Source organism: Staurois parvus, unplaced genomic scaffold, assembly GCF_062004578.1.
Source record: "Staurois parvus isolate SC_StPar_1 unplaced genomic scaffold, SC_StPar_1.0 ptg000192l, whole genome shotgun sequence".
NCBI lineage: Eukaryota > Metazoa > Chordata > Amphibia > Anura > Ranidae > Staurois > Staurois parvus.
Window position 1 is genome coordinate 3,978,706 of NW_028317988.1, and position 24,919 is coordinate 4,003,624.

General features: G+C 43.7%; 1 protein-coding gene across 1 annotated transcript in view; it reads left to right on the forward strand.

Moving 5' to 3' along the window:
- KCNH1 (potassium voltage-gated channel subfamily H member 1) overlaps window positions 1-24,919 on the forward strand; it is a 501,591-nt gene that overhangs the window by 275,790 nt on the left and 200,882 nt on the right. The window contains exon 8 of the mRNA XM_089677806.1: window positions 22,561-22,760. Within this exon, the coding sequence (XP_089533932.1) occupies window positions 22,561-22,760 (200 nt within the window). The remainder of the gene's footprint in view (window positions 1-22,560; window positions 22,761-24,919) is intronic.

Below are 24,919 nucleotides of genomic sequence, written 5' to 3' on the forward strand. Positions count from 1 at the left end.
TGCTGCTGCCAGGCCCGTAATCTGCCATGGGCCCCTGTACCGACTCCTCATGCTGCTGCCAGGCCCGTAATCTGTCATGGGCCCCTGTACCGCCTCCTCATGCTGCTGCCAGGTCCAGAGTGTGTCATGGGTCCCTGTACGGCCTCCCATTGCTGCTGTCTCTATCGCCACACTCTGCCATGTGCCACTTTCAGGTCTCCTCACACTGCTGGTGGTTTCCATTTTTGTCATAGGGTGCTGTATGGCCTCCCATTGCTGCTGCCTCCACCGCCACACTGTGGCTCCACACTCTGGTTTTGGCCCCGTGACTGCCCAAATGAGTGAAGTGTGCGGTGATTCTAAGATCGACGGCACTCATCTGCATGTCATACTGACTGACAGTATTATTTCTCTTCCCCAGCAGACTCCAAGGGCATTTAAATTAAAGGTACAGTGTTCTGCACTAATATTAAGTCTCTCTGAAGCCTAGAAACACCCTTTTTTAAGTTAAATTCACAGCGAATTTATTCGACTCGAATCGAATATTGTCCACGAATTCGCCGAATCAGTCGAATCGAATTTTTCATTTCTTCGCTCATCTCTACTCATCACCTATATATATATTTCCAAATACGCCATTTTTTCTCTACTTTATCATCCTCATTGATTCTGGGGAAGCCTACACCCTTCGAACGTTTATGTATGCAGGGCCCCCACCAAAGGGGTATCATCTCCAATACTTATAAAATTCTTCTGGACGCATCCCCTTTATCTAATGAAACTCACCTTTATATGCGTAGGTGGTCTCAGTTTGTACAATGTGATATTGATTTACTAACGTGGAAGAATATTTGGGTAAATGCATCTAAATCTTCTGTCTGTGTGGTTTTTAAGGAAAACATTTACAAGATTATGATGTTATGGTACAAAACACCTGAGGTTCTTCATGCTTTCAACCCGAGTGCTTCTCCTGTCTGCTGGCGCTGTGGTAGGGATTCTGGTTCTCTCTATCATATTTTTTGGACTTGTAATTCTATTGTTCCTTTCTGGGAGGAAGTCCGCTCCTTGTTGCAATCAATGCTGCATGCCTCGCACCCTTTTGACCCTCTGCATTTTTTGCTAGGCTTGCCATTCCCGGGTCTATCTAAACCAGCCAGAAAACTTGCTGCTCATGTGCTGACCGCGGCCAGGAGAAGTATTCCTATGGGTTGGTTATCTTCTACTCCCCCTACAATGCTGACTTTGTACAAACTTATTGCTGAAGTAAGACGGATGGAGTATTTGACTGCCTTACATAATTGTTCATCTGCTGTATTTGAGTTGATTTGGCTCCCGTGAGATTCCTTCATTTCCTCTTTCCGGCCTGAATCTAAGATCCTGATTGTTTCCGCACTGATTTTGTATGACTCTGTATGACTCTATTGGACTTGATTATGTGTAGTTATGCCATCGATGTTTTTTTCTGTTATGTTTATAAGTTTACTTATTTGAAAACCAATAAAAATTGTTATTACAAAAGAGTGGAGACTGTGAGCCAGGCCTCCTTGTCCAACATCAGTGCCTGACCTCACAAATGCGCTTCTGGAAGAATGGTCAAACCTTCCCATAGACACCCTCCTAAACCTTGTGGACAGCCTTCCCAGAAGAGTTGAAGCTGTTATAGCTGCAAAGGGTGGGTCAACCCAATATTGAACCCTACGGACTAAGACTGGGATGCCATTAAAGTTTATGTGCGTGTAAAGGCAGGCCGACCAATACTTTTGGCAATATAGTGTATATTCAACCTTTACTTCAATTTGACAGCGACATTGCTAAAGGCCATGTACGGCCTCTTTTATCTTTGAAATTATAATTTCATCAGTTAGAAGAAGGATAGAATTAAATTTTACATTGCTGGAGAACGACTATTTAGAATTTGTTGTCGGGTCAGTTTTCTACCTTTTCATCCAGTAAACAGAGTCCTTTGAAGCTGGAGTCATGATTAAGTAATCATTCCTTAATTCAGTTTCATAATGAAACATTACAGTTAGTACGGAGAGAGCTGAATATCTATTTCGGCAGATTAATTTTGCCTTTGAGGCTGTATACATTATTATAATTGTTATTCATTCAGCTGCATGGTGCTTATGAATATCTGCAAAGCTAAACAGTCCAAATAAAATATGGACTAAGTCATTTATACAAATGGATAAAATTTGATGACCACCACAGGCTATGTTTTTCGGTTACTCCTACGTACAGTGATCTCCCTCTGCTAGCTTAGGTTGGACGTTCTACACTTTGCTATGAATCTAGCTCACTTATGACATCCACAAATATGGAGGTGTGTGGCATATGCTATGCACCATTGTCTTGTTTGATGTCGCATACCTCATATAGAATGTGGAGCAGAGCAGGATTTCTGTACAGTCTATATAGGCTGTGGATTAGGGTGGCAGGTATTCCAGGGGCAGCACTCAGACACAGGCACATCATGTTACTAACTGCCACTAACATATTCCCATGTACAGGACATTATATCAGCAGGAACGCAGGGGAATGTAGTTCTGGCACCTCCAGCACTGAATGTATGTAATGGCAAGGGGTGTGGGGGTGTGCTGGAGGACCTATTAATACTAGCTGCTGGGAATGTATTGTCATTGGTGGGGATCTGGTTTTGTGTTTATTGTTGCTGGTGGAGGGTTTATTGTTGCTGGTAGGGATCCACTGTTGAGGGAAAGGTTGCTGACTGCTGGAAGATCTGTTGTTGCTGCTGGGGGTCGAATGTTGCTGAGGGTGATTTTTTGTTGCTGGGGGTAAAATGTTGTTGTGGGCAGTCTAGTTGATGTGTATGGGGTCTATTGTTGTGGGGGGATCTTTTGCTGCTGGAGTGGGGATCTATTGTTTCTGGGGGTCTACTGTTGAGTGAATGATCTATTGTTGCTGAGGGATCTATTGTTGCTGGGGGGTCTACTGTTGAGTGAATGATCTATTGTTGCTGAGGGATCTATTGTTGCTGACTGCAGGGGATCTATTTTACTGCTTTTCTTGTTATCATTAACAAATTCAATACAATTTGTTTAGCACCACAAAATGATACTTGGTTCTGTATTCTCTAATAGGAGCAGGACAGGGAGGTGGGTCGGGAGGTGGAACCAAGGCACGGTACTCAGAGAAGGGTGGGGGTGGAGACAAGGGGGGACTCAGAAAGGAGGAGTTCCTGCACCTATTTTCTGCGAAAAGCCCTGCCCATATATTAAAAATTTGTAGATTATCTCCAGTCTGTCAGTGCCATGCGGCTGGATCCTTATGGTTGAATTGATATTCAAATCAAAAGTAAAAATGTTACCTATTGCAGTTTACCAGTCCTTAAAGCAGTAATAAATCCAGAAGCAACCATTTATTATCCTGCAGTTTACCTGTTCTTAGATGTGATGCCTGCATTAGTTTTCTATTTTAGGCTTTCTTTCTTAACTTTTCCAATGATGATCCAACCAGTAAGTCTGTTGTTTTTCAACAGAACAAGCTGTCCTGCAGATGTAGCAGTCAGAGTCTTGAGGCAAACAATTTACCACTGACGGGGGTGCTTTCAATGATCAGCTTTTATTTATTTTTTTTTTATATAAAACCTTGGTTTTGGATTTAATGCCGTTTGGAATGTGGTGGCTGCATCAGTATTCTTTTTTGAAGTCTTTTTTACTTTATTTTCACCTGGTGATCTAGCCAGTAATACACTTCTTGTCTTAGGGTGGAGGAGCAACAGAGTCACCTTTGAACAGCAGCAATGTCGATCTTGGGGGAGGATAGTGTTAGATGCAGTAGCAGATTCAGATGGACCTGACTAACAAATTGAAGCTGAACTCCTGAAAAATATTTTTTTTTGGCTTAAAGTGGTTGTAAACCCTTCCATATACCTAGTAAAGTGACTGGCTTCAGGTAGTACATGGTGATTAAACAAATCTTACAAGATACGTTGTACCTGTTTACTTGCAGTCTACTCTTCTCTACATCTGTTCAAAGTCCAGAATTTATACAGCTTGTCTGTGAGTTCAGAAAAAAGGGGGCAGAGAGCTGAAATTACACATTGCAGAGCTCAGTAAGAAAAGCTCTGAGAGCTGATTGGAGGGAAGAGAACCCCCCCCCCCCCCCCCCACTTCATACAGCACACAAGAACAGACTTGAGGCTGTCAATCTGCTGGAGGTCCCTCCCCTGTCACCATTTTTCTTTTGGTGTCAGAAAAATGTCAGAAGTGATTCATGCTGACAGCAGAGGAATGAAGCAGCAGTCAGAAATGACACTTAGTAAAACAAATACACACTATTGAGGAATATGCTTTCTTCAGATTTCATGTCTGAGGTTTAGAACCACTTTAAGATGAATTTTGAACAACTACCTGGCTCTGCAATCTGAACTACATTTTACAGTGCCTTGAAAATGTATTCATACCTCTTGATATTTTCCACATTTTGTCATGTTACAACCAAAAATGTAAATGTATTTTATTGGGATGTTATGTGATAGACCAACACAAAGTGGCACATAATTGTGAAGTGGAAGGAAAATGATATTCAGCCCCCCAGAGTCAATACTTTGTAGGACCCCCTTTCGCTGCAATTCCAGCTGCAAGTCTTTTTGGGGATGTCTCTACCAGTTTTGCACATCTAGAGAGGGACATTTCTGCCCATTCTATTGCTCACTCAGCCAAAATAGCTCACGCTCTGTCACACTGGATGGAGAGTGTCTGTGAACAGCAATTGTCAAGTCTTGCCACAGATTCTCAATTGGATTTAGGTCTGGACTTTGACTGGGTCATTTTAACACATGAATATGCTTTGATCTAAACCATTCCATTGTAGCTCTGGCTCTATGTTTCGGGTCGTTGTCCTGCTGGAAGGTGAACATCCGCCCCGGTCTCAAGTCTTTTGCAGACTCTATCAGGTTTCCTTCTAAGATTGCCCTGTATTTGGCTCCATCCATCTTCCCATCAACTCTGACCAGCTTCCCTGTCCCTGCTGAAGAAAAGCATCCCCACAACATGATGCTGCCACCACCATGTTTCACGGTGGGGATGGTGTGTTCAAGGTGATGTGCAGTGTTAGTTTTCTGCCACACATAGTGTTTTGCTTTTAGGCCAAAACGTTCAATTTTGGTCTCATCTGACCAGAGCACCTTCTTCCACGTTTGCTGTGTCCCCCACATGGCGTCTTGCAAACTGCAAACGGGACATCTTATGGCTTTCTTTCAGCAATGGCTTTCTTCTTGCCACTCTTCCATAAAGGTCAGATTTGTGGAGTGCACGACTAATAGTTGTCCTGTGGACAGATTCTCCCACCTGAGCTGTGGATCTCTGCAGTTCCTCCAGAGATACCATGGGCCTCTTGGCTGCTTCTCTGATTAATGCTCTCCTTGCCCGGCCTGTCAGTTTAGGTGGACGGCCATGTCTTGGAAGGTTTGCAGTTGTGCCATACTCTTTCTATTTTCAGATGAAGGATTGAACAGTGCTCTGTGAAATGTTCAAAGCTTTTGATTTTTTTTATAATCTAATCCTGTTTAAAACTTCTCCACAACTTTATCCCTGACCTGTCTGGTGTGTCCCATGGCCTTCATGATGCTGTTTGTTCACTAATGTTCTCTAAGGCTAGGTTCATATCTGTGCGGGTGGTGCTGCTATGGATCCGCACACAAATCCGTGCAGCCGCACCACCCGCACAGAGAAATGCGGACCAGCGGGCAGGTGCCATTAGTTCTAATGGCATGCCACCCGTACTGGAAAACGCAACCGTACTGGGAACCAAGGTTCACGTGCGAGCTTCGTTTTCAAAATAAGTGCAGGGACTTCTTCCCTGCGTGTCAAGGACACAGGAGTCCATTTAAATGAATGGGCTCTCGTGCCCGTACAAAATGCAGCCCGCACGGCCGCATATATGTGAACCGGGGCTAACAAAACTCTGAGGGCTTCACAGAACAGCTGTATTTATAATTACACACAGGTGGACTCTATTTACCAATTAGGTGACTTCTGAAGGCAATTGGTTCCAGTAGGTTTTATTAGGGGTATCAGAGTAAATGGGGGCTGAACACAAATTTCAGATATTTATTTGTAATAAATTTTTGAAAACCATTTATCATTTTCCTTCCAATACACATTTATGTGCCACTTTGTGTTGGTCTATTACATAAAATCCCAATAAATTACATTTACGTTTTTGGTTGTAACAAGACAAAATGTGAAAATTTTCAAGGGGTAGGAATACTTTTTCAAGGCACTGTAAGGCTTGTTCACATTCCAGGTATTCCTCTCTGTAGTGCAGAAAGATAGATCTCCGTGACACAGGAATAATAAGCGTTGTTTATTTCCCTGGAGTACCATGAGCAAATAAAGAAAGTGAATACAATCCCTGCTGTAAATATACCTGCTTGTTCTTTGTTTACTAGATGACACTAACTATAATTAGAAAAGAAAGAACAAATACATTAATGCAGGATATGGAAGCCATTTGTTTATTTAGTAGAATTACCCTAATTTCGTGATCCTTGAGTATATTTAAAAAAAAAAAAAAACAAGGTAGACTGCAAGGCAAGGTATATTATTAGAGGGGTATTCATCAAAGTAAAATTAGGTTAACTAGAACAAGGTGATCCCTCCGTATTTATCATAGGACAGGTGTTATTATTTACTATGAGCTACAGGGTATAAAACAGGGTGGTACCAGGGGCGGACTGACCATTTGGAAACTCGAGCACTGCCCAAGGGCCCAGGGTCAGTAGGGGGCCCCATGAGATGCCCCTGGTACCTTTTTCATAGGCTTTTTTGAGTTTGGGCAAGGACACAGGGGCCCCATGATCCCCTATTGCCCGGGGGCCCCATGAGTCGTCAGTCCGCCCCTGGGTGGTACCATAAGTCAAACTAAAGACCCCTATAGATGTGAGATGACCATAGACCCATCTTGACAAAATTGCTGCTCGCCCAGTCAAGCGACCAGAGCCTGCGACCCTGGAAGGAAGACCGGGTGAAGATAGAAGCCTTGTTAGCGGTGACATGGGTGATAATATATTCATTGTTCAAAGTGAAAGATCTTTTGTTGTCTGAATCGTGCACATATATCTGAATGCCGTCTACTATGTGATGGCGAGCTGAGAGCCGTGTTTTACACAGGCACATAATTGGGCTTCCATTCTTCTGAAATTGCAGGAAAAAGGTTCTTGCATCATTTTTGAAATCACAGCCCGTACAGAAACAACAAGTGCAGCACTGTTCCCGTGCAGGAAGCAGCTGCTGAGATTTCCAGTGCATGCACTGGCTTAAACACACCGCATGCATCTCCTGCGGTTTTCTGTGCTGATGGTTGCAGCTGCGGGAACAGGTACGGACCCGCAGCAGGAACCACCTGCACAAGTGTGAACCAAGCCTTATGAATAGGTTTGGGTTCTAGCAAATAGATCAGTCTTTCTCAACCTTTTCAACACAGAAGAACCCTTGACATAACTTTCTGGTCTCCTGATAACAATGACTATATCTACAACCCATGATACATTAGTGTGATAGTAAGTGGGAAGAATTTTCCTTGCACTTGTGGTCATTGGGAAGAATTACCCCCTGATTGGGAAGAATTACCCCAGATTGCTAAAAAGATCAATGGTATCAGTGGGAATTTATCTGAGAGGCAGAAATTGCTCATTGCAACCCCTAGCAATCTCTAGAGCAGTGGTGTCAAACTGGGGGCCCTCCAGCTGTTGCTAAACTACAAGTCCCATCATGCCTCTGCCTTTCGGAGTCATGCTTGTAACTGTCAATCTTGCAATGCCTCATGGGACTTTTAGTTTGGCAACATCTGGAGGGCCGCCAGTTTGACACCCATGCTCTAGAGGAACCTTAGGGTTCCATGGAACCCTGGTTGAGAAACCCTAAAATAGATAACATTGGGCTGATTTACTAATGGAGTTGGGAATCTTCACTTTTGGGTGAATATTCACTTTATTATCCAATCAAGTGAAAAGCAAATTCCCATTTCCTTAGCTGCAAATGCTTGGGCATTCAAAGTGAACAGGAACTTACTTTTCATGAATTAATGTGCGATAACGTCAGCAGCTACTATCATAATTTATAGGCAGAAATTCCACTCTCGGTGATAAGGAATAAATAGGCTACATTCTCAGGGATGTCACTGTTGCATAGTCAATAGATAGACCAGATTATCCGTGATGTCACTGATCTTTAGTGATTGGCTAGGCCAAGCTGTAGGCAGGTGCAATTTATCATGCTCTCTGTAGGTGGTGCAGTGTGTTGACCATTATACAGAGGGAATGGAGAGTGAGACTGGACACTGCAACACTGGATGACCTTGGACGCCATCTTGGGTGAGGGTGATGCTAGTAAATAGCAGTGTCCTGCTGCAGTTGGCATGCAGTTGTAAAGTGGAAAGAGTAGAGACAGGATCCATGCTGGATATGGACACCTTATTTAGCCTAGGGAGAGATTTTTGACTAGGAGGAACAGAATAGGGACACCATTACCAGTGCTGTGAATTCCAAGACTCTTGTGCTATGACTTAGAACCTGCATCAGTCTTCTGTTTGCCGATACACCGCCACTTTGCCTACAACCACCCCCTTAGATGCTTCTCCGGTAATGTAAGCAGGGGCGGACTGACAACTCATGGGGCCCCCGGGCAATAGGAGATCATGGGGCCCCTGTGTCCTTGCCTAAACTCAAAAAAGCCTATGAAAAAGGTACCAGGGGCATCTCATGGAGCCCCCTACTGACCCCGGGCCCCTGGCAGTGCCCAAGTTTCCAAATGCACAGTCCGCCCCTGAACGTAAGCCTGCTGTTAAATGCTAGAACCTTGCCAATGTGCTGCTAACATTGCTGAGGACACCCGCAACTGTGTTCTTATGATATTGTGTTCCTGCTATTAAATTTTGTGGAACTGTTGAGTCAAATACTTTGGTACTGAACTCCACTTGTTGTTTGCCTATCTACAACATAACCAAATAATAACTGTGCCGTGGTCTTTGGGTCTCTGTGTGCCATTCTTCCACATTTGGTACAACTCCCTGGTCCTGCCCAGAAGGTTCTCAGTGATTTCACCATTCCTTAGACAGTGGATTGGTTAGTTTGTCCATGGTGTCACTTAACTTCATTGACTGGCTAGGCCAGATTCTCTGTGATTTCACCGTTCCTTAGTGTTTGCATAGGCCAGATTGTCCATGGTGTCACTGAACTTTATTGAATGGCTAGGCCAGGCTGTCAGAGATTTCACTGTTCCTTAGTCAATGGATATGCCAGATTTTCTGTGATGTCACTGAAATTTAGTGACTGGCTAGGCCAGTTTCTCAGTGATTTCACCATTTCTTAGTCATTGGATAGACCAGGATGTCCATGAACTCATTGATCTTTAGTGACTGGCTAGGCCAGGTTATTAGTGATGTTACTGATCTTCAGTGAATGGATAGGTTTAATTCTTAGTGGTGTCTCCGTTTTTTAGTGAATGGCTAAGCTCTGTAACAGTTTTTTAGTAAATAGGAGTTTTAACCCCTCACCCCTTTCTAAAAAAACAAAAAAAAGGTTTTTGCATTAGATACACTTTTAATTTACAATGTAACATGATGATGCACCTCCACTTTTTGGATGTTGTGGTATGAGTTGAACATTCACCGCAGATCTATATAAACTAGAAAAGCTACAATTTCTGGGGAAATTATGTGAAGTGTTCTTGCCTCCACCAGTAGTCTACAACTCACACTCTAGCTTTTGTCACTCTGCTGCCTGCTCACACACCTGGGTTCCTATAGCAACTCACTCTACAGCAAGGGCAGAGAAGAGCGGTTAAAAACAAACTGCTCCAACTTGCTCACTTCACTGGCGGTTGCCATCTTCAAATGGTTTTAGTTTAAAAATTGTAAATCCTATACCGAAGAACTTTATATTGTAAGAATCACAAGACCCAGACCTACATTTTGATGTATAGTATGTCTCTGAAATAATAAAATTGAAGGCACAGTTGCAGTTTAGAGATTGCCCTTCAAATTTGAGGTGGCTAGAGTGCAGTTTCAATGAATTTCAATGGGCGGCATGAGTTGCAAACAAATGGTCATATTGTGAAAACTAACTAACAAGACTATGGCTTAGCCGTGGACATTTTTAGTGGCAGCAGGGATAGCTGAACGTTTTGATATAAGATGGGCTTGAAAATGAGGGAGTGATGGCAGTTTAGAAATCATGTCCTGATGTTTCAGCTCCCACTCTAGTTTTGAACATTCCGCCATTCATTCCTATGGGACCAATTTCACCACAAAAACGCCAATATTTCGTGAACCATTTGGCGAAACGTTCCACAAAGTAATAGCACACCAACCGGGAAACAATTCGCACGTTTCGCTCTATTACTGTCTATGTAGTGTAAAAACTGTGGGAGGAGTTAGGGTGGTAAATTTGGCTATAATAATAAGAATATATATGTGAGATAACAGGAAGTGGTCTGCCATGCATGAACACTTAAATATAAATAACGCACTATTCCACTCTAGCTCTCACAATGCATCTGCTTCCAAAGAATTGCCTAAAAGGAAGCTCATTAGATATAAACTTATTAGCTTGACCATTGGAGCTTATTAGGAAACCATCAGAACATTATTGATAGGTACCCTGCCAGGGGCTACAATCCTGGCTCACTGCTACACAGCAAATCAAAAGTTGATGGTCAGGATAGATCATTATAATTTTGAAAAAGAAAGAAAGCCAAAATCACCGCATGCTATTTGTGAGGAAATTTGGTCCTCTTCCAGGTATTATAAAACAAAGCCAATTTGAAACATTGCAAGATCTTGAGAAAAGACCCGACAATGGGTAACCCTTTCACACAACCATCCCTGCTTATCTGCAGTATGCCAAATACATTTTTTTAAATTACATTTGAGGTGATGTAACAAAGCAGCAGATTTGCTGACACAAAGAAAGGTCACTTTTCTCTGCTTGCAGTCATAAATCAGGTGGCAGAATTAGAGATGGCAAGGCCATGAAAAAAATCAAAAAATTGGGGGAAAAAAAATTTATTTTCTCTTTTTTCCAAAGCCAGTTTTTGTATTTTTCCGGAAAAATTAAAAATAAAAAAAGGAATCTGAAATATATTCTTTTACAATGATAAATAATATATTTATGACATGGTATTCAAACTATATAACATGAAGACCTTAGTGAAAGATTTCTGAGACTTGTAAAGTCTTAAGTTATTTCAAGTTCTCTCAGCTGAAGACAAAAAAATCCTGGAATACAATTCAAGTAACACTGTACTTCTCAATGCAGTTCTCAAGAGAAATATGCATTTCTGCCACTAGGGAGCACTACAGGGGAAAGGCTCCAGTTTAGTTTGCTTGTGAACTCCATCTTGTACCTCCTACAGCTGGGTGATTGTTGGGATACAGTAGATGATAGTTTCTGTCCTCCTCTCAGGCCTTAATTGGCAGATACATAAGGTAAATTTGTCTGACAAATTAGTTTATCTTTATAACTTTTAATTGATTCCTATTAATATTCTCCACCGTCACAGCATAATGTTTCTCTATAGTCTGGTCAGTAAATTGTTTCTTCTTTTCATCCTCTCTGAGACCAACATCTAGAGTTTGGAAACATTTTCACAGTGCAATTTCTGCGGAGAGCAAAGCTGCAATTTGCAAATATTGTGAGAAGAAATATTCTTTGCCAAATGCTACAACAATGACAAAACACATCCTGGCATGTCAGAGGTGTCCTAAAGACATTAAAAAGACTTTATGGAATTAAATGATGAGGACCAGAATTAAAGTGCAAGTAACTTTTCCCTGCAGAGTTCTCATTCCAGAAACATTCTTTCTGCTGCTTCTGGTACATCACAAATGTTAACAAGCAAGTTTAGTTTATTTACTGAATCAGCTGTAGTTGTATTACAAGTATAATACTTTTATATACACTGCATTTCACCTTCCCAGTTTAAAAAAATGACTTTCAATTTGTAAAACTGCTCCACATTGATTTTTTTTTTTTTTAATTTTACCATTTCCATTTTTCTGGTGAAAAACAGCAAAAAAAGTTTTTTCCTGTGCATTCAGAATTTTACATCTCTAGGCTGAGCACCACCCCCAGGGTTTTTTCAACTGGTCTCTAATTTGGTGGTTTATTCTAGGAAAGGGCAAAATATATGTTAAAAGAAGAAAAAAGCAACCGAATGCATGTGCTCCTGCGCTGGACAGTGGACTCCACAATATCAATATCCCCACATGAGTAAGAAAAGAATGTAAACCTTACTGCCCTCAACAGTATATATAGGAAACAAAGAGGCGCACGGGCCTAGTGCATTACCTTTTAAAAATGAGATTTATTTATAAATAGTAAAATAATCACAAGAGAAATAAAATTAAATGGCTCTGAGGAAGAGGAACAACCTCGAAACGTGTCAGCCACCAGCTATCTAGAGGTCTACACTCCCCTACCAGACCACCTTCAGGGGTTTTTGGACCACATTTCATCCTTTGTGACACGCTTTCCATTTGATTGTATTTCTCTTGTGAGTATTTTACTATTTATAAATAAATCCAATTTTTAAAGGTAATGCACTAGGCCCTTGCGCCCTCTTTTGTTTCCTATATACAAAATATATGTTGGACAAACTAGCCATCATCTGCGTTTCAATGAGGTCACTGATTGTTAGAGAATGGATAGGATAGATACTCAAGTCTGTCTCTGGTCTCTAGTAAATGGATAGCCTACATCGTTCATAATGTCTTTGAACTCTAGTAAATGGATAGTCTGCAATCTTAGTAATACCTTTGCCCTCTAGTAAATTAACAGTCTATACTCTTAGTAATGTCTCTGACCTCTAGTAAAAAAAATATTCTACATCCTATGTGTTGTCTGCCTATTTTTCTGGTTTACAGCTGGTTTTAACCTTTTACCTGCTACGTTTTTTTTCTATATCACTGCATATTATGCTACCACTTTAAATTTTAGGCAACACCTGGCCATATGGCATACAATAATGTTTTGATTCTGGAGCCTGTGAGAACATGTTCATACAAGTGTATGCAATCCCTAACAATTAATTTCTTGTATTTGCTCCCATTTGTCTGTTATATATACCATTGAAAGTGTTTTGTTGTATCAGTGCAATAAGTGCAAAAATGCCTGTTGATCGTGTCAGCCGTCCTGTGTCTTGTTCAGACATGCTGTTTTATTGCAAGGAGCCTAATAGCCCTCCCATTTCCTATTGTGGACTACAGATCAATTAGTGCTCATGTTGTAGAAATGAGAAGAAGGGGCGTGAGTAGTTTAGCAAATGAAAACTGGGCAGGGCTGACACCACTCAGTTCACAAAAATGCTTTGTGTTGTCAGCAAACAGGAAATTAAAGTGTTGCTAAACCCACAACAGTAAAATCAGTCTGTATATTCAGTAAGGAATTCTTGTTCTACTTGCTGTGGAACCCAAGTGGTTTATCCTTTATTGTGTAAAAAGGCTGTTTGAGCCTGTCTTCTCTGATCCTCCCCTTCCTCCACAGTCCCCAATCCATCTGACCTAGTTAGAGCAGCAGTGGCAAGTCTGCACATGCTCTGTTTGGTTTGTATTGCTAGTATTGCAAGATAGTTTTTTTTGGAAGGGTGCATGTGATTGCTACAGGGTCACTCACTTTTTCTTATTTTAAAGCAGAACTCAACATTTTTATTTTCCCATGCAGTGGGGCTGTGCCTACACTGCATGGGGTACAGTTGCAAGAAAAAGTATGTGAACCCCTTGGGATTACGTGGAGTTTTGCATGAATTGGGCATAAAATGTGCTCTGAACATCACCTAAGTCACAACAATAGAAGAACACAGTCTGCTGAAAATAATACTACACAAACATTAGATGTTGCCATGGTTTAATTGCACATAACATGTAAACATTCACAGTGCAGGGAGGAAAAAGTATGTGAACCTTTGGACTTAATAACTGGTTGACCCTCCTTTGGCAGCAATAACCGCAACCAAACGTTTCCTGTAGTTGCAGGTCAGACCTGCACAACGATCTGGAGTAATTTTGGACCACTCCTCTTCACAAAACTGTTTCAGTGTAGTAATATTTTTGGGATCTCTGGTGTGAATTGCTCTCTTAAGGTCATGCCACAGCATTTCAATCGGGTTGAGGTCTGGACTCTGACTGGGCCACGCCAGAAGGCGTATTCTGTGCTGTTGCAGCCATTGTTTTGTTGAATTACTTGTATGCTTTGGGTCATTGTCCTGTTGCATCACCCATCCTCTGCGGAGCTTCAGTTGGCGGACAGATGGTCGTATGTTTTCCTGCAAAATGTCTTGATAAACTCTGGAATTCATTTTCCCATCAATGACAACAATCCGTCCAGGCCCTGAGGCAGCAAAGCAGCCCCAAACCGTGATGCTCCCTCCGCCATGTTTTACAGTGGGGATGAGGTTTTGATGTTGGTGTGCTGTGCCTTTTTTTCTCCACACATAGTGTTATGTGTTCTTCCCAAACAACTCAATCTTGGTTTCATCTGTCCACAGTATGTTTTGCCAGTAGTGCTGTGGAACATCCAGGTGCTCTTTTGCAAACTTCAAACGTGCTGCAATATTCTTTTTGGACAGCAATGGCTTCCTCCGTGGTGTCCTCCCTTGTACTCCATTCTTGTTTAATGTTTTCCTTATTGTAGATGTGTCAACAAAAATGTTAGCATGTGCCAGAGATTTCTGTAGGTCTTTGGCTGACACTCTGGGATTCTTCTTTACCTCATGCAGCATTCTGCGCTGTGCTCTTGCAGTCATTTTTACAGGACGACCATGCCTAGGGAGAGTAGCAACAGTGCTAAACTTTATCCATTTGTAGACAGTCTGTCTTACCGTGGACACATGAACATCAAGGCTTTTGGAGATACTTTTGTAACGCTTTCCAGCTTCATGCAAGTCAACAATTCTTGATCGTAAGTCTTCTGAGAGCTCTTTTCTGCGAGGCATGGTTCACATCAGACAGTGCTTCTTGAAACCAGTAAACCCAAAACAGGTGTGTGTTTTTTAAGACCAGGACAGCTGTCAGCAACACATCCAATATCATCACACTGATTGGAGTCAAGGTTGGCTTACTCCTGGCTCCAATTAGCTCTGGGAGAAGTCATTAAGCTAGGGCCTCACATACTTTTTCCTCCCTGCACTGTGAATGTTTACATGTTATGTGCAATTAAACCATGGCAACATCTAATGTTTGTGTAGTATTATGTTCAGCAGAATGTGTTCTTCTATTGTTGTAACTTAGATGACGTTCAGAGCACATTTTATGCCCAATTCATGCAAAACTTCACGTAATCCCAAGGGGTTCACATACTTTTTCTTGCAACTGTAAGTGCTTGCTTTGTCCAAGGGCTTAGGGAAAATTTGTACTTACCCATTCCTCCAATCTTCTGGAAAACTGCGCTCCCCCACATTTAGTGGTGGACTGTTCCTGCCGTCCTCACGTCTGGAGGTGGTCTATGGGCGTGATGACGTCAGGAACAGCCAATTTTCAAGACCACTAGGGTGTGGGGTGGGAGGGAGCAGGAGTGGCAGGGATGTTTGCTTTCCAAGCCCCTAGACAAAATCAAGCATTTAACCCATGCTATGCTGGCATATGGGAAAATAATAATTTTGCCTGGAATTCTTCTTTCAAGATAGTATTCAAGCAGAGCTGCTCATTGGCTGATGCTCTCCTTTAGGATCAAATAACTATGCCACCGTGGGATCCTGGATCCGTGCTTTCTGCAGTGCAAGTAAATCTTTTGGTTGCCTTTTATAACTTTAAGGTAGCAAAGTAGGCAGTATAGCTGCTGGTGGATCTCTTTTGACTATCAGTCTGCTAAAATGACAGTCCAGTGGACAACACTAATGTATAGTGCAAATATACTCCAAATGATATGCCCAATGAAAGGACCAATGCTAAATACATAGATGAAATACATATATCGAATCTATCTTACCTGTCAAAGGATTTGTATCTCAGTCCATTCATGTTGGCCATAGATGGATCGTAATTCGACCAGTGCAGCAGGGACCAGCCAAATTTCTACAGTATCTATCTATGGCCTTTTCTGCTCAATGGAAGTCAATTTGAAGTTAGACTTCTGTCGAATGGGACTGCTAGAAAACTTTTGGTGATCAGCCACTTAAAGCCAATCACCTATAGCAGTGATGGCGAACCTTTTTGAGCCCGAGTGCCCAAACTGCAACCCAAAACCAACTTATTTCTTTCAAAGTGCCAACACTGCAATGAAACCTGAATATCGAGCTTTTGGTTTAGAAAAAACAACTCGTACAGTAGTGCAAACTAATTAACAGTACAGGGATGACCAGAGACTGCGGACACAGTACAGGAGATGACCAGAGACTGCGGACACAGTACAGGAGATGACCAGAGACTGCGGACACAGTACAGGAGATGACCAGAGACTGCGGACAGTACAGGAGATGACCAGAGACTGCGGACAGTACAGGGATGACCAGAGACTGCGGACACAGTACAGGGATAACCAGAGACTGCGGACACAGTACAGGGATGACCAGAGACTGCGGACAGTACAGGGATGACCAGAGACTGCGGACAGTACAGGGATGACCAGAGACTGCGGACACAGTACAGGGATGACCAGAGACTGCGGACACAGTACAGGGATGACCAGAGACTGCGGAAAGTACAGGAGATGACCAGAGACTGCGGACAGTACAGGGATGACCAGAGACTGCGGACACAGTACAGGAGATGACCAGAGACTGCGGACACAGTACAGGGATGACCAGTGACTGCGGACAGTACAGGGATGACCAGAGACTGCGGAAAGTACAGGAGATGACCAGAGACTGCGGACAGTACAGGAGATGACCAGAGACTGCGGACACAGTACAGGAGATGACCAGAGACTGCGGACACAGTACAGGAGATGACCAGAGACTGCGGACACAGTACAGGAGATGACCAGAGACTGCGGACACAGTACAAGAGATGACCAGAGACTGCGAACAGTACAGAAGATGACCAGAGACTGCGGAGAGTACAGGAGATGACCAGAGACTGCGGACAGTACAGGGATGACCAGAGACTGCGGACACAGTACAGGGATGACCAGAGACGGCGGAAAGTACAGGAGATGACCAGAGACTGCGGACAGTACAGGAGATGACCAGAGACTGCGGACAGTACAGGAGATGACCAGAGACTGCGGACACAGTACAGGAGATGACCAGAGACTGCGGACACAGTACAGGAGATGACCAGAGACTGCGGACACAGTACAGGAGATGACCAGAGACTGCGGACACAGTACAGGAGATGACCAGAGACTGCGTACACAGTACAGGAGATGACCAGAGACTGCGGACAGTACAGGAGATGACCAGAGACTGCGGACAGTACAGGGATGACCAGAGACTGCGGAAAGTACAGGGATGACCAGAGACTGCGGACACAGTACAGGGATGACCAGAGACTGCGGACACAGTACAGGGATGACCAGAGACTGCGGACACAGTACAGGGATGACCAGAGACTGCGGACACAGTACAGGAGATGACCAGAGACTGCGGACACAGTACAGGGATGACCAGTGACTGCGGACAGTACAGGGATGACCAGTGACTGCGGACAGTACAGGGATGACCAGAGACTGCGGACACAGTACAGGGATGACCAGAGACTGCGGACAGTACAGGGATGACCAGAGACTGCGGACACAGTACAGGGATGACCAGAGACTGCGGACACAGTACAGGGATGACCAGAGACTGCGGACACAGTACAGGGATGACCAGAGACTGCGGACACAGTACAGGGATGACCAGAGACTGCGGACACAGTACAGGGATGACCAGAGACTGCGGACACAGTACAGGAGATGACCAGAGACTGCTGACAGTACAGGAGATGACCAGAGACTGCGGACAGCACAGGAGATGACCAGAGACTGCGGACAGCACAGGGATGACCAGAGACTGCGGACAGCACAGGGATGACCAGAGACTGCGGACAGCACAGGGATGACCAGAGACTGCGGACAGCACAGGGATGACCAGAGACTGCGGACAGCACAGGGATGACCAGAGACTGCGGACAGCACAGGGATGACCAGAGACTGCGGACAGCACAGGGATGACCAGAGACTGCGGACAGCACAGGGATGACCAGAGACTGCGGACAGTACAGGAGATGACCAGAGACTGCGGACAGTGCAGGAGATGACCAGAGACTGCGAACAGTACAGGAGATGACCAGAGACTGCGGACAGCACAGGGATGACCAGAGACTGCGGACAGTACAGGGATGACTGCTGACCTTTGGGGAGGGAACGCGCGGCTGTTCCTTTATCCAGCCGCGCGTTGTCTTCCCGGCTTCTGTAGTGTGGGTGGACAGCCGGATGCCCAGTGCGCATGCGCGAGAAGCGCTGCGCTTTGTGATTGGTCCGGCGGCTTCTGGGATCTGTCATGTGTCCCAGGTACCGCCTTACCATTCACAAAGAGCACTGCTTCTTGTGCATGCGCACTTGGGACCCGGCTGTCACGCACACTACAGCCGGGAAGACAGCGCGCCGCTGGATTCTCCTGGCGTGCCCACAGATAAGGCTCGGCGTGCCGGCTGTGGCACGCGTGCCACGGGTTCGCCATCACTGACCTATAGCCACTGCTCAGTATATCCTGACAGCCGAGGAGTCCCCACTGTCAGAATACAGTAACACAGAAGGGGGGATTCCTGAGGTCAGTTTTTTTTTAAACCAGTCTACCAGCTGATTGGAAAAAAAAAAACAAGATAAAAAACAATCAATGTATGGCAAGCTTTACAGACCTCTGCCTCATAGCACAGACCTGTCTGGCAAAGCAAGATATCTAATATTTCTCTGCTGCAGTTCATTAACCTTTACATGTTTTGCCCCTTTTCTAGCCGATGATTGGACAGTGAAAGAAGGACAGGGTCGGACTGACAACTCATGGGGCCCCCGGGCAATAGGGGATCATTGGGCCCCTGTGTCCTTGCCCACACTCAAAGCACACCCAAAAAAGCCTATAAATTATACCAGGGGCATTTCATGGGGCCCCCTACTGATCCTGGGCCCTCGGGCAGAGCCCGAGTGCCCGAATGGTCAGTCCGCCCCTGGACCGGCAAACTGATAAACTCATCTCTCTGTTGCTCTGCTCTCTCCTCATATCAGCATTTTACGTTTTTAGCCAATAAGAACCATACCACACAACTGTTTGGCTGCTTGTATTGCTTCTTGCTCTCCTAGCCCGAGCTGTGCTGAAATAAGTCAATTTAACAATTTACACTAATTGTTTGTAAAACAATAACTGTAATGATGTATTAATGAGTACAGGTCTGCCATATACAGCACTAGAGTCATTGGTTCGAATCCCAATGACTGCTCTACCTGCATGGCGTTTGAATGTTCTCCCTGTGCTTGTGTGGGTTTCCTCCAGGTACTCCAGTTTCCTCCCACACTCCAAAGACATGCTTGGTAGGTTAGTTGGCTCCTGTCTAAATTGGCTCTAGTATGTGTATGTATGAATATGAGTTAGAGACCTTAGGCTGTGAGCTCCTTGAGGGCGGGTACTGATGTAAATGTACAATAGACAGATATGTAAAGCGCTGTGTAAATTGTCAGGGCTACCATATTTTTCGCTCCATAAGATGCACTTTTTCCCCCACAAAAATGGGGTAAGATGTCTGTGCGTCTTATGGAGCGAATATGGAGCAGCCGGCCCACTATTCCCCCCGTCACCGCTGCTGTGTTAGAATACCGGGCTGGCTGCTCGGCTCTACTGTTCAGAAGAACCTGCTCCTTCGTCCTTCCTGTTCCTCGGTCCAGCGGTATCCTGCTTTCACCGGCAGTCTTCTCTCCCAGGCGCCGGCATCTTCAGTGTGGGCACCCAGCTGTGACAGCTTCTGGCTTCACAGCCGGGTACCTACTGCACATGCGCGTGAAGCGCTGCACTTTGTGAATGGCCCCGTAGTCTTCTGGGACCTGTTACGTGTCCCTCAAGACTACGGGGAAGGAGGGAGGGGGAAGGACAACACCGCGGAAATGGGAGCGGGTACCTGTCAAATTCGGGTGCCCCCCCCCGCTCCCAAAAGGTCTGCAGTCTCTGGTCATCTCTAGTTCCATGTTCGTAGTCTCTGGTCATCTCCTGTACTGTGTCCACAGTCTCTGGTCATCTCCTGTACTATGTCCGCAGTCTCTGGTCATCTCCTGTACTATGTCCGTAGTCTCTGGTCATCTCCTGTACTGTGTCTGCAGTCTCTGGTCATCTCCTGTACTGTGTCCGCAGTCTCTGGTCATCTCCTGTACTATGTCCGCAGTCTCTGGTCATCTCTTGTACTATGTCCGCAGTCTCTGGTCATCTCCTGTAGTATGTCCGCAGTCTCTGGTCATCTCCTGTACTGTGTCCGCAGTCTCTGGTCATCTCCTGTAGTATGTCCGCAGTCTCTGGTCATCTCCTGTAGTATGTCCGCAGTCTCTGATCATCTCCTGTACTGTGTCCGCAGTCTCTGGTCATCTCCTGTACTATGTCTGCAGTCTCTGGTCATTCCTGTGCTATGTCTACAGTCCATTGGTTCAGAATATTTTTTTTCTTGTTTTGCTCCTCTAAAATCTAGGTGCGTCTTATGGAGCTAGAAATATGGTATATAAGTGCCTGTGATAAATAAATAAATATTTACACACTGCTAAAGTAAAATATGCCTTCACCATCACTATGAAGAATCCTTGAATATGATTATGAAGAAAATTGAGATGTGTGAATGTGTTGGGGTATGTTTGGCTGAAAGTACACCAGTCATACATCTTGTCGTCTAAACCCACACATCCAGCAGAATAAATTGATGCACTGTCTTTATGGAAGTTGTTTAAGGAAGCCAAGCATTGCTGGATTATGCTTATCACAACGTCCCAGCTAAGAAGAGCCTAATTGTCTAAATATATTTGAGAAAATTGTTGATTCCCCCAGGAACGTGCCTTGCTGGCTGGGGACATCCTTACCTTTCTACTACTTCTGTGTCTTTTCTGATAGCAATTAAGCAAGTGGCTTGGGAAAAGGGCCAAGATGTAAGACCTGGACTGAGATTCTTCCAGTAAGACTTTCATGTACAGTAATAACATTTTAATTGCATTATAAAGTTCTCAAATGTTGTGACTTTCTGGCCTACATCCCCCACAGTATGTGGCTGGTATACTACTTCTTAGACACTTACTAGAAATTAAATTTTGTATAAAGAGTAACTTTACAGTAGATTGCCAGTGTTGCCCCCTGACACTCAACATTCAGCTTCTAGGTGAGTCTATTTCCAATAAACTTCTGCACCACTGATATTCCTTTCAGAAATAATGATGCTTTTAGAGCAGGGGTCTCCAAATGTTCTAAACAAAGGGCCAGTTTATTGTCCTTCAAACTGTGGCAAGTGGGAGTAGAAAATTGGTAGGAGGAGGAAAATTCCCCCATCATTGGTGTCAGTGGGAGGAATAGTGGCCCATTATTGGTGTCATTGAGAGGAATAGTGGCCCAACATTGATGCTGGTGGGGAAACAAATGTGCCCCATCATTGATGTTAGTGGGAGGAATTGTGCCCCATCATTGGTGTCAGTGGGAGGAATTGTGCCCCATCATTGGTGTCAGTGGGAGGAATAGTGCCCCATCATTGGTGTTAGTGGGAGGAATAGTACCCCATCATTGGTGTCAGTGGGAAGAATAGCATTCCATTGTTTTATATTGGTAGAAGAAATTATGCCCCAATGTGGTGTCAGTGGGAATAGTGTCTTGTATCAGAGGGAAGAAAAGTGCCCCAAGGGTCAGATAAAGGCAAGCAAAGGGCCACAACCAGCCCACTGGCCACAGTTTGAAGAACACTGTTTTAGAGAGATCTTATAGTGCTTTCTTGTTGTCAAGCTGCCTGGAATCAATCCACCCATGTGAATCGTCTCTCCAGTGGTGAGAGCCTTTCACGGTAGATAACATCTACACCCCATCCAACAACAGCTGGGTTTTCCATTCATCCACAGGTGGAGTGTGACACCATCACTAGGTTTTGTACTGACTGTGGCACATGGTGGGAATAATGGTGGTAATATCTGACAACTGCAGTCCCCAATGTGGGTGAGCTGGTGAAGATATAAGATACCACATGAGTCTGTGTTGTGCACTCTCCTTCTTGCTCCAAGGTTTATGAGAGGGAAAGGTTGCACTGGGCTCAGAGAGAAAAAAAATGCTTGCACATGATTGGGTAATGGAAGTCAGCAGAGCTTCATGCCTTTCATTAGGCGCTACAGAAAATTCCCTTGGAAACAGTCTATTTGCCTTTAATAAACCAACCTTAATCTGTCTCCTGTTGAATCTTTGTATGCAGGGAGTTATAAATCTCTGTTCTGACTTAAATATTTGTGTGTGTAAATTTCGGCTTAAGATACTGAGCTCTGTAAATAACACAGTTTTAATGACAAAAGCAACCTAAATCCCCACCGGGTGGCTAAAAATAGATTCAGAAGGTACTATTTCATAATCAATTACAAATCATTGGTAGTCCTGACCTAAATAAGTAGATTTATTTAAAATGTAACTAACTACTCTCTTTTCTTTCCAGCTCTTCTATATGCAACTATTTTTGGTAATGTGACCACCATCTTCCAGCAAATGTACGCCAACACCAACCGCTACCATGAAATGCTGAACAGTGTGAGGGACTTCCTCAAACTTTACCAAGTGCCCAAAGGACTGAGTGAGCGTGTGATGGATTACATAGTGTCTACCTGGTCTATGTCTCGGGGGATCGATACTGAAAAGGTATTTGACTGCAATTGTTTCCATGAATTATTCCAGTGATTGCAGGGGGGTTATGCTCTTACATTATCATTTCATTATTTGGCCACTGGAAACAGGTATTTTTTTAACACTGAATTATTATTGGTACTTTTTCCATCCCATAAATTTTAGGTTTCATATTATGGAAGCTGTTTCAACTGTCCTGGACCCAGGGGCGGACTGACCATTTGGAAACACGGGCACTGCCCAAGGGCCCGGGGTCAGTAGGGGGACCCATGAGATGCCCCTGGTACCTTTTTCATAGGCTTTTTTGAGTTTTGGCAAGGAAACAGGGGCCCCAGGATCCCCTATTGCCCGGGGGCCCCATGAGTTGTCAGTCCGCCCTTGCCTGGACCTATTCTGGTGCCCCTCAGTAGCCTTGTTTTTTTAACTTTTTTTTTGTTTTTGACTAATAATAGAAAAAAACATGTGAAGTCACACCAAACAATATCCTATTTTCTAAAGATAATCCATGCTTATCCACTACTTAGAGTGTCATTAAACTCAAAACTTTTTTAAGTGTGTTTACATGTAATATTACATTATATACATATTGCCTAAGTCATTGTTATGTTTATTTGTTATAGAGTAATAAAAACCTTTATAAAAAGTATACAGGCGAGCGCTAGTGGAAATAGTAAAGCAGCTACCGGTAGCACTCAAGGTATAGGTAACAATCCCAAGTATAAAGAAGTGCAGCGCTAAAAACACACACTCAATATATTCAGTGGAACAGTCAAGTGCAGCATATATGTGTATAAAACTTGCGTAAGTATAACATCAGCAAGAAAATAGAGTCCGTGAATAACTGTGATAATCCGTACACTAAAGTGCAATATTATAAATCAATAGCAATGTTTGTGGTTGCACCTTTCCAATTACAACTCCATCCAACAAATGCATTCAAATAATGTACTTATGTTGGTAAAGTGCATTAATTGCAACGTACAGGATGTGAACGTGTGAACAATCACAAAAATGAATCCACCACCTTGGACATATCAGGCATATATTATGATATGTCACATCTGGAGGTGAAGAGGCAGCCAGGGGGTTAATCATACTGCTCTATCTGGGCTTAGGTGGAAGAAGGGACCTTTATCCTAAGGAAAATAGCTCAACCACAAGAGACAGAAATACGTATACAGTGTAGTACTTTTATTATTCTTCAAGTAAAATATATCAATCCACGTGGAGTAATAAAAATGTAAATGACAGATACCAAAATGGCCACCGCTCCGTCCTTAGGCAGCGACGGCGTGATGTCAGCAATGTAGGCTCCACCCGATGCATTTCGTGCGCATACACATCCTCAGGGTACGCCCTGAGGGCGTGCATGCACATGAAACGCGTTGTATATGTAATTTACATTTTTATTACTCCACGTGGATTGATATAATTTACTTGAAGAATAATAAAAGTACTACACTATATACGTATTTCTGGCTCTTGTGGTTGAGCTATCTTCCTTAGGATAAAGGTCCCTTCTTCCATCTAAGCCCGGATGGAGAAGTATGATTAACCCCCTGGCTGCCTCTTCACCTCCAGATGTAACATATCATAATATACTGTATGCCTGATATCATATATCTTCTTGTGAATGTACATCCATCCAAGGTGGTGGATCCCCTTTTGTGATTGTTCACACGTTCACATCCTGTACGTTGCAATTATTGCACTTTACCAACATAAGGACATTATTTGAATGCATTTCTTGGATGGAATTGTAATTGGAAAGGTGCAACCACAAGCATTGCTATTGATTTATAATATTGCACTTTAGTGCACGGATTATCACAGTTATTCACGGTCTCTATTTTCTTGCTGATTTTATACTTATGCAAGTTTTATACACATATATGCTGCACTTGACTGTTCCACTTAATATATTGATTGTGTGTTTTTAGCGTTGCACTTATTTAGTAATAAAAACCTGGCTGATCCTGCTGCTCACCTGCACCTCCCTTCTGTCCATGTCCCCACTGCAGCATCAGATCTTATGGATTGCCTGTTGCCACTAATACTGCAGATGCTCCTCTTTGAGCCAGTCATGTCCTCCCTTGTATAGGTCTGAGCACCCCACATGACTCATCCTTCTGGGCAGATACAGATTGATGATTGCCATTCCCCACCCTCTCTCC